The sequence below is a fragment of the Aulonocara stuartgranti genome (genome assembly GCF_965226115.1).
Source record: "Aulonocara stuartgranti genome assembly, chromosome: 3".
In the NCBI taxonomy this organism is placed as follows: Eukaryota; Metazoa; Chordata; class Actinopteri; order Cichliformes; family Cichlidae; genus Aulonocara; species Aulonocara stuartgranti.
Genome location: NC_138941.1, coordinates 61,251,376 through 61,265,404, shown reverse-complemented (window position 1 = coordinate 61,265,404; position 14,029 = coordinate 61,251,376). Strand labels below are relative to the sequence as shown.

General features: G+C 42.4%; 1 protein-coding gene across 1 annotated transcript; it reads left to right on the top strand.

The window, feature by feature from the left end:
• Positions 1-1,015: 1,015 nt before the first annotated feature.
• LOC309692362 (PRELI domain-containing protein 1, mitochondrial-like) lies at positions 1,016-10,446 on the top strand. Its single transcript, XM_082510760.1, has 6 exons — positions 1,016-1,211; positions 1,338-1,461; positions 2,559-2,784; positions 7,367-7,480; positions 9,570-9,648; positions 10,336-10,446. Exons 2-6 carry the CDS (start codon positions 1,370-1,372, stop codon positions 10,425-10,427), a joined length of 603 nt encoding a protein of 200 aa, XP_082366886.1. The 5' UTR covers positions 1,016-1,211; positions 1,338-1,369; the 3' UTR covers positions 10,428-10,446.
• The last annotated feature ends 3,583 nt before the right edge of the window (positions 10,447-14,029 follow it).

Genomic DNA, 14,029 nt, shown 5'->3' with positions numbered 1-14,029 from the left:
AGTACAGACAGATTTACACTTTAAAAGATTGAGAGAAACTGTATTGTGATCTAAGGAGCTTGGAAGGAAAAGCATCTGGACTTCTTTAACCTCCTAGAACCTGGCGTCCACATATGTGAACGTCACATTTTGGGTTGCCTAGACTAAAATATGTAAATCATGTAAATTGACAGAGTGAGTGCACAGAGGGCACCAAATTTTTGCAGAGTTGCCACAGACCTCCAAACTTCATGCGGTCTGCAGATCATGTGGATTTAGTCGTGAACCGTTTACCAAGCAGCGCGACCTGATTTCTGCTTGTCTAGTCTGCCATCTGGTGGAAAAAGGCGGTAAGTGCACGTATGACCGCCTGGGTCCACTTTTTTTCTTCTTTGTTTCTGTCTCAAATAAGCAGCTGCTACAAAGAAACCCCCGAACTGCCTCGCTTCTGTGTTTTATCCATGCCGGCTCCCTTACAGTCCGCCGGGCTTTGAGAAACACGCGCTTTATGTACGTCCGTTACTTGGCTAGCCGAAGCTGTTAGCTTCCTCAGCAGCTACAACAGACTGCGACGTTTACGGTAGAGGGTGTTTGTACTAGCAACCTCGGACGCTGACTTCAGCATTTAGATAAAAAAAAAGAAGACGATGACGAAGCGGCGACCGCGTTAAACAGCTAACTAGCTTGAGCCCGCTGGTGAAGTGCGGTTATAAAACAAAGGGATTAGCAATGCTGGCCTCGGAGCTGTAGCAACACCTAATAACGGTCGCAGCTAACAGTTTTTACAGTAAACAAATGCTATGACGAAAAGCATTGCATAGAAGTACTAGTATTGTGTTAATCACAGGATAAGTTGCTCTACTTTCCCCTCTGCTGATGTGAGCGTTGGTGGTATAGTGGTTAGCATAGCTGCTTTCCAAGCAATTGAGCCGGGTTCAATTCCCGGCCAACGCAAAGTCATTTCTTCACTAAAGTGGCAACTTTAGATTCTACTGTTAACAATTGCATATTTAGAAACGTGCTCACCCCAACGGTTTTCATTTGGTGTCTGAAAACTAGCGTCTGAAAACTTTTTGTGGTATGAAAACTAAAGTCATTTAAACACACTGTTAGAATTTAAAGCTACCCGGATTTTCAGGCACTAATGCAGGCACAATCAGCTGTCTATGTCCTGTTAATGGGGACTTTGGCACGACTGTCCTATCCTCTCTTGCTTGCCGTGATCAAATTCAGTGAGTGTTCATACCAACGGGACAGGAATTTTATTCTACAAACTTAAACATGAAGAGGAACTCATGACACTAAATACAAAATATATTTAAAAAATATATAACTTGTCTCTTATGTTGTTCCTGCAGCTGCTGAATGAGCTCTGTTAGTACATGCCGACATGGGGAGGTATTTCCACAGCGAGGTGGACATTAAGAGCCCGTGGCATCAGGTGCTGGCTGCCTTCTGGCAGCGCTACCCAAACCCATACAGGTAATTAATCAGAATCAGAATCAGAAAGGGTTTTATTGCCAAATGTTGAGCAGGTTTACAACATTAGGAAATTGCTGCGGTGCTTCAGTGCAAACATACTGTCATAAATTGCGCTTAAATAGACATGAAAAAGTAAAAGTAAGAATAAGAATTAAAAGTGCTACGTAGAAAGATATATGCATGAGATATACATGAGCTATATACATGAGAATAAGAATTAAAAGTGCTACGTAGAAAGAGTGCAGGTGGTGATCAGTGCCAAACATGGAATGATGCAGTGAACACAGCGTAGGGTCATGTGTTAGTGGTGGGAACAGTCGTACGTTTATTGTTCATGTGTCCAACAGCAGAGGGGAAGAAACTGTTCTTATGGCGAGAGGTTCTGGTGCGAATGGACCGGAGCCTCCTGCCTGAGGGGAGCAGGTCAAACAGACTGTGTCCAGGGTGAGAAGGGTCAGCTGAGATCCGAGCTGCACGCCGCAGTGTCCTGGAGGTGTACAGGTCCTGCAAAGATGGGAGTCTGCAGCCAATCACCTTCTCAGCAGAGCGCACAACACGCTGCAGTCTCTGTTTGTCCCTGATAGTGGCTCCAGCGTACCACACGGTGATGGAGGAGGTGAGGATGGACTCGATGATTGCGGTGTAGAATTGCATCATCGTCCGTGTTGGCAGGTTGAATTTCTTCAGCTGCCTCAGGAAGTACATCCTCTGCTGGGCTTTCTTGATGACGGAGGTGATGGTGGGCTCCCACTTCAGGTCCTGGGTAATGGTGGTACCCAGGAAGCGGAATGAGTCCATGAATGATTGTTTCAGTGAATATGCAAAGTCATTTCTCATCAATGAATCTGATATTTTTCCCTTATAAAACAGTGAAAAATGTCACCTTATTATCTAGTACAATAAAAGAAAAAAAAACACATTAGTCCATTTTCTCCAGACAATGGACAAAGTGGACCAAACTGTCGTGCTTTTATCTTGACTGCATCAACCCTGGGTGTTGTTTGGAGAACTTCAGTTTTTTAAACAATAAAAGACATTTTAAAAAAACAGAATGTGTGAGTGTTCTCAAAAAAAATAGATCTGTTTTGGTGTACCAGCACCCATGTACTCACGGAAGATGTCCTATACCGCGAGGTCACCTCCAGCAACCACCTGCTGTCCAGGCGACTGCTGACGAAGACCAACCGCCTGCCGGGCTGGGCGGAGCGGGTCTTCCCCATGCACATGGCTCGGGCGGTCTACGTCCTGGAAGATTCTATCGTGGACCCTCAGGCCCACACGCTCATCACCAAGACCTGGAACCTGAACCACAACACGCTGATGGTGAGATGCGCTCTGATTAGATCACTGTGGTTAATTAACCCCCCCACCCCCACCCCATGACAGATAGGATAGAGTTCAGATTGATGGTCTTATTGTCATCAAGCGATTTCTCCCACTTTGAATGGGGCAGTTTGCAGTTTGAGATAACCAATCAGAAAATGGCCACGAGCTGTGAATAGCATGAAAGCATGAGATCATGGTCATAGATGTAATAGAGCAGACCTTCCCAAAGTGTGGAGCCATTGCAGGGGGGGCGCGGTATGAAAAGGGAGGGAGAGAGAAAACAAAACTCTTGGACACTGCTAGCACAGGGCGCCCACAGAAATGCAAAGCAGGAGATGAAGCATCGCTGAATATGTTTCCAAACCAACTTCATTCTAAGCCAAAGACTAGAAAATCTGGCGAAGCATATCTGCCCTTTGGTTTCACCTGCACAAGTGCCAAGTGCACAAGTCTCCCCTGCAGGATTGGTTTTCCCTGCGTTGGGAGCAGCACTGTGCTCTCCCTATCACGGACAAACAGTATCCCACAGTTGTTTATGTTTTTAAACCCATTTTGCACAGAGAGGCATTTTTTGAAAAATGCATTGATAGCAATGTTGAATATTATTACACATACAGTAAAATAATCACACCGTGACGCCTCTGCCTTTCTAAATGGAGGGACAGTAACTGCGTTTGTATATGTTAGTGTGTAAAACCTGTAGACAGTAAGATTAACAGTATTTTGTCTCTATCTGCCATTCTGCAATTCATCTCATGTAAACAATAACGTGCGCACAGCGTGACGTGAAAAAAGGCACATACCTTTGACGTTGCGTGACGAACTCTGTATTCCTCGTCCACACGTAAACGGAAAAAAATGAGTTTTTAAAAAAATCTCCGTTTTCGGTGATTCGAAATGCTGTTTATGTGTCAACGAAACAGCTGCGTTTTCAAAAATACCCGTGTAGGTGTGAACGTAGTGTAATAGTTTACTTTCTTACTGCCTGTAATTTATTGCAAGTTACTTGTATTTGCTTAACCCTCCTGCCATCCTTTAAAAAACTCACACCCATCACCCTAGGGACCATTCTCAGCCACGCCATAAAAAGACCATATATCCATATTTTATTCCACTTTAAATTAGCCAACCTTGTAAAACTACTTCTCCCTGAAATATTCATGTAAAGTTTTAATTATATTTTCGTTGTTTTAACCCTTCAAATCCCAGTGTTATTACATGAGCGCCCTGTGTTATAAGCCCCAAAAACCAAAAAACGAAACTAAATATTTCCACAAAAAACCAGTTGAAGTAATATGTGATTGTCATTATAAGTAGGCCTTTAGATGGACCAAAGATTGGCACCAACATACATTTTGACCTGCCATTATTTTTTTTGCATTTTTTTTGCAATTTAAAAATTAAAACTTCAAGGCCCTGAGTCTTCATTGACATCCAAGAAAAGAAGAAAAAATAAAATCATATGATGATAATTTGGGGTTGAAAAATAGCGTTTATAATGGAAGTCAATGGGCAGAAAATGGTCCCCAGGGTGATGGGTGTGGGGATTTCTGCTGCTCAGCCATTTTAGGCTGATTTAAGGAATTCACACTGGAATATTAACATTGACAGGTAAAAACTATCCTGTGGCAAGTTTGGTTATATTCCACTGAACACAGTGGAAATGGCAGCCATTTAACACATAGCAGTGGCACAAAAAGGTCCCAAGAAGGCAGGAAGGTTAATTGTTTACTAAATGTTTGAGGTGTGAAAGAAACCACAATGGAGCAAAATATGGGCGTGTGTGGTTGGAGGATGTGTTTGTGCGTGTGTGTGCGTGTTGTAAAACAAAGGCAGCAAAAAAAGTTTGGGAACCACTGTAATAGAGGAACCAGCTGACATGGTTTGAGCACCTGAATAGGAGATCTCCTGCACATCTAGACTTTGATGGACTAGGTCAGGGGTTTTGGGCATGTCCAGCTGTGAGGAGACCTGTGACAGAAACAGGACTGGACTGGGAATGCCTTGCTGGAAAGGCTGGAGATAGTTGCCTAAATGAGGCCATTCTCTCCACTTTTGCTCATCTCAGAAAGGACAAGAAAATGGATGAATTTGCGGATTTAAAGAACTGCACTGGACACAGGTATAAATGCTTTTTGACTGGAAAACTACAAGGCCTCTTACAGTCTGGTTGGTTTTAACATTTTCAGTATTTAACTAAGTTCAAATCAAATCACTTTTATTGTCACATCACATGTGCAGGTACATTGGTACAGCACATGTGAGTGAAATTCTTGTGTGCGAGCTTCATAAGCAACAGAGTTGTGCAAAATACAATAATGTAAACAGGCAAAATACAAGAATGGCTGATCTGAAACTAATAAATATATGTACAATATATAATAGTATATGCATTTCTGGATGTGTATACTAAATATTTTTCTACGTGTGTGTGTGTGTACACATATTTTACAAATTAAATAGAGTAAACAATAAATAAAATATATAAAAATATACAGAGTTGAGACATGTGCAAAACAGTGGCATTGCTGTACAGTATGTAGTGCATAATGTTGAAGTTCCAGTAGTGGAGGTGAGGTGTCTATGAAGTGTTCAGCAGTCTGATGGCCTGATGGAAGAAGCTGTCTCTCAGTCTGCTGGTACGGGACCGGATGCTGCAGAACCTCCTTCCTGATGGAAGTAGTCTGAACAGTTTATGGCTGGGGTGACTGGAGTCCTTGATGATCCTCCCCGCTTTCCTCAGGCAGCGCTTCCTGTAGATGTCTTGGAGGGAGGGAAGCTCACCTCCAATTATCCGTTCAGAGCACCGCACTACTCGCTGGAGAGCTTTGCAGTTGTAGGCGGTGCTGTTGCCATACCAGGTGGTGATGCATCCAGTGAGGATGCTCTCAATGGCACAGTGATAGAAGGTCCTGAGGATGCGGGGGCTCATGCCGAATCTTTTCAGTCTCCTGAGAAAGAAGAGGCGCTGCTGCGCCTTCTTCACTGTTTTGTTTGTGTGTACTGACCACGTAAGATCCTCAGCCAGATGTACACCAAGGAACCGGAAGCTGCTCACTCTCTCCACAGCAGCGCCGTTGATGGTGATGGGGGTGTGTACTTCTCTGCACCTCCGGAAGTCCACTATCAACTCCTTTGTCTTTGCGACGTTGAGGGTGAGATGGTTGTCTTGACACCAGTGGTCAGGGCGCTGACCTCCTCCCTGTAAGCCATCTCATCACCATTGGTGATAAGAACCACCACTGTAGTGTCGTCCGCAAACTTCACAATGATGTTGGAGTTGTTAGTGGCTGTGCAGTCGTAGGTGTAGAGTGAGTACAGGAGAGGGCTCAGTACACACCCCTGTGGAGCACCAGTGTTCAGTGTGATGGGGGATGAGGTGATGCTGCCCAGTCTGACCACTTGGCGTCTGTCAGACAGGAAGCTAAGGATCCAGCTGCAGAGGGAGCTGCTCAGTCCTAGATCCTGCAGTTTCCTGTCCAGCTTCGAGGGAACGATGGTATTGAATGCTGAGCTGTAATCTACAAACAGCATTCTCACATACGTGTCTCTCTTCTCCAGGTGTGACAGGGCAGTATGTAGTGTCAGGGCTATGGCATCATCAGTGGACCTGTTGTGGCAGTATGCGAACTGTAGAGGGTCCAGTGAGTCGGGTAGTGCAGAGCAGATGAAGTCCCTGACCAGCTTCTCGAAGCATTTGCTTACGATGGGGGTCAGGGCTACAGGTCGCCAGTCGTTCAATGAGGAGATGGTGGAGGATTTGGGTACAGGGACGATGGTGGCCATTTTGAAGCAGGCTGGGACTACAGACAGAGAGAGGGAAAGGTTGAAGATGTGCGTGAACACTCCAGCCAGCTGAGCCGCGCATGACTTGAGGACGCGGCCGGGAATCTCGTCCGGACCTGTAGCTTTGCGTGCGTTCACCTTCCTGAAGCACTTCCGCACATCCTCCTCAGACACAGTGTGCGCACTGACGTCATCCGCGGTGCGCACCCTGTCCGGTCTCATGGTGTTCGCTGTGTCGAATCTAGCGTAGAATACGTTTAGATCCTCACACAGAGAGGCCGTGGTCTGCGGTGTGCTGGGTTTCCCTCTAAAGTCTGCGATCGTGTTTAGTCCCTGCCACATACTCCGAGGGTTGTCAAACTGTTGCTCCACCCTGTCCCTGTACTCACGTTTGGCTGCTTTGATCGTCTTCCGGAGTTGGTAATGTGCGTGTTTGTAGTCCGATGTGTTCGCGGAGGCAAAGGCGGTGCTCCGTGCCGCGCGAACATCTCCGTTAATCCAGGGTTTTTGATTTGGGATGGATTTAACTGTTCTGGATGGGACGACATCTTCCACGCATTTCCTGATAAATCCACAGACTGAGTCTGTGTACTCATCAATGTCCCTAGCAGCCACGTGAAACATTTCCCAGTCCGCGTGATCAAAACAGTCCCGCAGCGTAGACTCCGATTGGTCCGTCCAACAGTGCACCGCCCTCCGGGTTGAATATAATACTTTTTCCTGTGCTTGAACAGTTTGTGTTTGGAGTAAAAACGGGCTTTTTTGTACATTTTCTACCGTCTCTGCCTCTAAGACTGTTGTGGAGCGGTGTCTGTTTGAAGAGAACCATGGTCAGCCATCTTGGACCAAATTGAGGAGGGAGGCCTGGATCTCCACAGCTGTATATGGACTGGGTCGACCCATACAGGTATACACAAACATACAAATGTTTCAGTCCTAGGGAAAATTGGCCACCAAAACCCAAACTCAACCTACTATCACTTAAAGTATAAAGAACACACCAGCTTCTCTTAGTGTATTTCTGATAGAGATTGACAGACCACGTGACCTTCGTGCATTGCTTTGTGGGTACCCGTGGCAACAAAATCAAAACACTGCATCAAGCGCTAGTATTTCCAGCACCGGTAATCATTAATTCTGTGGTTTTAATCCCTAATTGCATTTTATTTACCCCAAAAACAGTTATGTACAAAACGACGGACAACACGGCAGGTCCGTACAAAGACAGACTTGACGAAAAGGCAAAAAAAAAGGACAAGGAAAAAATCAAAGGATTGAAAGGGTCAGACCCATACGAGCATACAGAGTGGAGTAAGGACGTTAGCGTGCTGCCCAACTTTCATCACGGACATATTTATTATTGTATGGTCCTAAGTGTGAGTGTATGCACTTCACGTTTATTAACTTCAGATCCCTGCAACAAGCCCAGGTCCAGTTTACTTTTGGTGATTTGGACTATTCCATTTCACAGCTGTTGTTACATTTTTTTTCCCTTTTTCTTCTGTACAGGCCAACGAAATCTGTTTGTAGTTTCAGGTTGTAGTATTACACAACATTTTCAGATCTAATAGAAAAAAAATAAGTGTTTCATAATTCATTCAATTTATTGTCTTTCTTTATAACTGGCATTATTGTTTCATTCTATTATAGAATCTTACAAGAAAGAGGCAAAATTGTATTCCATTATGCTTTATTAGCTGCTTCAATAAAAAACAAATCAACAATGCAAAAAACAACAACAAAAAAACAACAACAACAACATTGGAAACCAGCATAGTAGAAAACAGTTATTCATCACTTGATTGCTTGAAAACAACACTTGGGCACATATATGCGGGATTTTCGTGGCTGTTTTGATCTCGCTCTCTCTTAACCGATCAAATCTGGCTGTGGTAGCAGCTTTAAACTCAGTATGATCCAGGTTGATAGAGGGTGCTCAGTCTGGATCACATTCCAGCATTTTGCATTGGTTTTCCTACAAAACATAACAAACATTAGCCCGCAAAGCCACAGTGAACAAAGCAGCATAGCGCAATGAATTCTATTCAAATCAATATAAGACTTACTTGTAACCTACATCACCAATTATGTTATGATAAATTACGTAATAACTACAACAGAAGACTTACTGTTGTGGAAATGCTTGGAGCAGACTAACATGTGAGCTGGAGTGTTCTGAAACGTTATATTTGGTCTTCAAATTGCTCCAATCCAGGCCATACGTCAGCTCTTGTTACTTCGGAAACATGGCTTGAACAATTTCTCTTCCATGACGTAATCCCATAAACAATCTCTTTACCCGTCGGCTTCCCGTGGCTGTCATGCGACCAGCTATTGCAGTTAATAATACAACAGCTTCTCGCCATTTTTTGTGTTTCTTTTTATCCCTGTGTGACTGTTTTCATGTGAAAGCATGCGTGCGCTAGTACCTCTTGCCACGAATTCCCAGAATCCTTTGTGGTTTTACCCCAGAATGACATCACATTTTCAATCTCTATAAAAGATCCCCAGTAATGGCTGGAGGTGTGGTCAACACGAACTTGATAACGGCTGCTTAGTTTGCCTTAATGTTCTGCATGTTTGCGATTATAATTTTATTCCATTATTTTTGCAGTTGGGTTGTTATGCTTGTTACATAGCTTCATGTTGGCTTAGCTAATATCTCGGTTACTCCTTGGCAATGCAGGTCATAAATAAAACCCCTGACTAGTTAGCGAGTTGTTGCTGGGGAAATTCGTTGCAAAGAGGGTGCTGCACCAAAATTCTGTCTGCGATTGGTTTGGTCTCTTATCAGATTGTCCATTGTCGCCCATAGTTTGCATGGAAGATGCTGACTTGTCTGCAAACACTCAGAACATTGTGAAGTAATACCTCCTGGCTCTCAAGCCAAGCCAAGATACCAATACCAACTATGTGACACTTCGTCAGTATCTATATACAGCTAACGTATGGTGCGGGTATTTATCTTTGACTAATTCTTTGTCTTTCTCCGCCAGGAATTCGGTCTCGCCAGGTTTAAAAGTAACCAAGCTAAAGCCATGAGAGGGCTGGAGTACTCTCTCTCCAAGCTACAGAGTAAGTCACAAATACATGCACACACACATTTGTATTTCACCTCTGAGGGCTTCACCAAAACCTGAAGCTTAATTACCACAAGCTATGTGTTTTTGTACAAAAGTCCTGAAACTGTAAAAAGAAATCCAGTTAAAACCAAGAAAACAAACGTCAGCCTATCACAAAACCGCTGTTTTTTTCTTTCTTAAAAAGGGAAATCATCATTTAAAAACTATGGTTTTTATTTTCTCTGATCATCTTTGTCTAATTTAACTTTTAGAGCATTTCATTAAACGTTGGTCTCAATCTAGTATCAGATTGAGACCAACATTTACTGTATTGCACACCTTTGGTGGTGGCTTAGAGTGATGTCAAATTTTTCATTGATTTTTAGATTTGGTCACAGGATTCACATTTTTTTTTTATTTATTAAAATATGAATAACAAATGTCATATGAGTCTTCTCTTTTGACTTTTTTATGTAGATGTAGTTTAGATCAGCCTGATTTTCGGTCATTAGAACTTAAACCTTAGATTGCATATAAAAGACGACGGTACACTCCGGGTATGAGAACTGTGCATTTTCTTTTCTTGTTTTAAACCTTAAACCTATTTTCAGCTCCATTATGCTCATATTCAGTTTATTTTTCACTTCAGGGCTCAGATCAGTGTGACAGTTCCTCATTTTCTACTTTTATTTATCCACAGCTAGTGACCAGGGAGAGTCATCAGAGAAGCAAAAGCCCCTCCCACCACAAGCCACGCCGACCCCCAACCAGAAACCCAAACAGTTTGTCTGAACCTCAGTAGGAACAACAAGCCCACAATCCAGATTGACAGACCACGTGACTTTTGCCCATTGCATGCCGGGAACTCGTGGCAAAACAATCCAAGTACCGCATCAAATGCAAGTATTTGCAGCACTGCAAAACGTTCATTCTCCGGTTCCAATACCTTCTTGCTTTTTCTTTGCCCCCCAAAAAAGGTATGTACAAAACGAAGGATAACAATGCTGGTCTGTACAAAGACAGACTCGACGAAAAGGCAAAGAAAAGATACGTGGAAAAAAATCAAAGGAGTGAAAGGGTTAGACCCTTACGAGCACACAGAGTGGACAAAAGACGTTAGCGTGCTGCCCAACTTTCACCACCACCAGTGCATACATTCATGAAGTTTAGTAACTTCAGGTCACTGCAACAAGCCCAGGTACAGTTTACCGACGGATGGGTACAGGACCTTGAAATGCACCGTGTAGAACGAAAGACCATCGTACAAACAAAGGTAAGTTTACCAGTCTCACAAATTGTCTTCATAAATACACATTCGTTAACCATTTATTAATAGGACCTTTAAGCTCAATGGTAATTAATTAGTAGTGGAAATAATTTCTGGTACGGATTACAGAAATGTAGCAGTGACAATAATATTGTATGCTGTAATCGTACTGGGCAATTAGTGATACAAAAAACCAAAAAACCTGTTTTATCTGCTTTACCCGTCGGCTTCCCGTGGCTGTCATGTGACCGGCTATTGCAGTTAATAATACAACAGCTTCTTTCCATTTTTTGTGTTTCTTTTTATCGCTGTGTAACTGATTTCAATTGAAAGCCTGCGTGCGCTAGTACCTCTTGCCACGAATTCCCAGAATCCTTTGCGGTTTTACCCTTAAATGACGTCACATTTTCAATCTCTATGGCTCGTTTGAAGAGCAGCACTAAAACGGTGGGGCATCCACTCATCCTCAGTTCTGATTGGTGACACATTAGCTGATACTGATTACTTTTCAAAGTCACCAATCAGAGCAATGAACTACAATAATTCCCAGGATTCCTTGGGACTGATTTAATCATCTTATTAAAGTTTTAGTAATTTTTTTTTTAAGTTTGCAGTTTGTAATTTGTCAGTTATGTAATGTAAACATGATATTAAGTTAATAATTTAAGTTTACGTTGACTTTTCTTATCTTTGTTTTTATATTTTTATATGGAAATAGTGTTTTGTCTTATTTTGTAGAATTCTCTGAATGATTATTGTCATCTTGGATTTCTTTGGGACCTCCCACAGTAAATGTCTTAAGAGATTTTCTATCAATAGGAACGGGTTTACATCAGATTCAGGTAGTTTAGAATCAGACTGTTGTAGAAATGCATGTTTCATAGTATCCATATGCCAGTTTGAGTAGATGTTTGTTTTCTGGTGGTATGGCTCTGATCTTAAAATTCCAATAGATTTATGTTCTGGATAATTGGCCAACCCATTGAGACCAAGGGGAAGGTCAGAGTTGAGTTTTGTTTTGTCTCATGCTAAAGAGGATATTGTGTTTTAGATGTAGTCTTATCCGTTTTGGCTTGAAAAAGGGTTGTCAGTAACCTGGTGTATGTTAATATTGCAGCATGCCAAGCTGCATTATGCAAAATCAACCTCTGGGGCTAACAAATAAAGCTAATGTTAAAGCACTGAACACTGCAGTTTCTCTAATATCCACTTCAGACTGGTTCTAAAAGTGACCAAAAGTGAGTCAGTTCCCACAGACGCAAAATGTCAAACTTTACAACAGAAATAAAGATATTTACAGCCTGCTACAAAAAGATATTTTGGCCATATAAACTGTCCTGCATGTTGGCTAGAAGAGGGACATCAGTGTTAAAACTTCTGCCCACTCCCTGTGTGTTCTATATAATATCTATTCACACATCTTGACGCTGAAGGTTCTACATGGTTCTTACATGGTAAAGTAAGCACCTGAAAATAAAAGAGAAAAAACTTGTGGGTTTCTCTTTGCCCGGATAAAAAGAATTTGTTAAACAGCCCTTACTGGATTGACCAATGCTTGTAATGGGAAAGCCTGAGTGAAGATATAAGAAGGAGAACTGTAGATTAACATGAGTTGGGAAGGTCTGTTGGAGCCATTTCTAAGCAACTGCAGATTCCAAGATCATCAGTTCAAGCAGTTTCATCTAAGTACAAGTTATTTGGATGTCTCATTGCTAAGGACTGAAAGAAGAGCCAAACTGTCACTATCAGATGAGAGGAAATTGGTCAGGATGTTCAGGGATCCCCCAGGCTCAAGCCTGCCATGAACAGGAAACTTCTGGAACACCAGCATCAACGTCGATAGCAAAGTCAGTTTTAAATTGCCACGGAATGAGAGGGTGCTGACCAAGAAACAAACTCCTACTCCAAAAATAACACCTTCAAACTCCACTGAAATTTGTAGCTGCCCATATGGACAAGCCAAATGCATTCTGCAGAACATCTTTATGATGAGACTAGACGACCGGGGCGGCGGGTTGGGAAGCTCATCTATGTAACCGGAAGGTTGCCGGTTCGATGGACAAGACACTTTACCTACTGCCTACTGGTGTTGGCCAGAGGGGCTGATGGCGTGATATGGCAGTCTCACTTCTGTCAGTCTGCCCCAGGGCAGCTGTGGCTACAACTGTAGCTTGCCTCCACCAGTGTGTGAATGAATGAATAGTGGAATTGTAAAGCGCTATGAGGGTGTCGAAAAGCGCTATATAAATACAATCCATTATTATTATTATTAGACAAAGGTTGAACTATTTGGCCAAAATGACAGGTGGTGTGTTTGGAGGAGTAGCACTGCAGCGGCCGTCAAGCATGGTGGTAGCGTCATGCTCTGGGGCTGTTTTTACACTATTGCTACTGGTACATTACACAATGTGGATGCAATAATACAGGACTCTCCTTTTTTTTTTTAACTTGACAACGATCCCAAACACAAACGAAAACTCGATTCAAATGGAAGCACATTCAAAGCACATTAGCTCACATTAGCTAAGCCAGGTCTTTGCGAGGAAACTAACCAATTGAAATAAACTCTACCAATTCTGCCATGATGAATGGTCAGTTATCCAGCCTGAATTATGCCAGAAGCTTGTTGATGGATACCAAAAGTGTTTGGTTGAGGTCAAACCTTCTGAGACATTTAACCAAATACTAGTGAGGATGTAAGTATATATTTAAGTCTTTATGCATAGTTTTCGACCCTGTGTGAATTAGAGAAAATTCCAAATAAATTCAAACTTGAGCACCCAGCTCTTATTTTTTAAAGTAATTAAAGATGTATGCTATACCATCATTCCACCATCGAAAAAGGCCAGTTCCAATAACTTATTTAAAAAAACCAAATTACCATGACATTCATGATGAGTGTGTATAAACATCTGACCACAACTGTATGTTTAAATGTGGAATGAATGGGTGGTGTCTGTAACACTAATATTAGTGCACATCTTTTCATTTTTCTAAGCCCGTCAGCTTTTCAAAGCCTCTGAATGTATTGCAGGAAATATTCATTAAAGCTGAAAAGACTGGAGTTCAAGCTGAACAGTTTCAGAGCCAAAAAGTAGAAGTAATGAAATTCTGGAAAAACACAGAC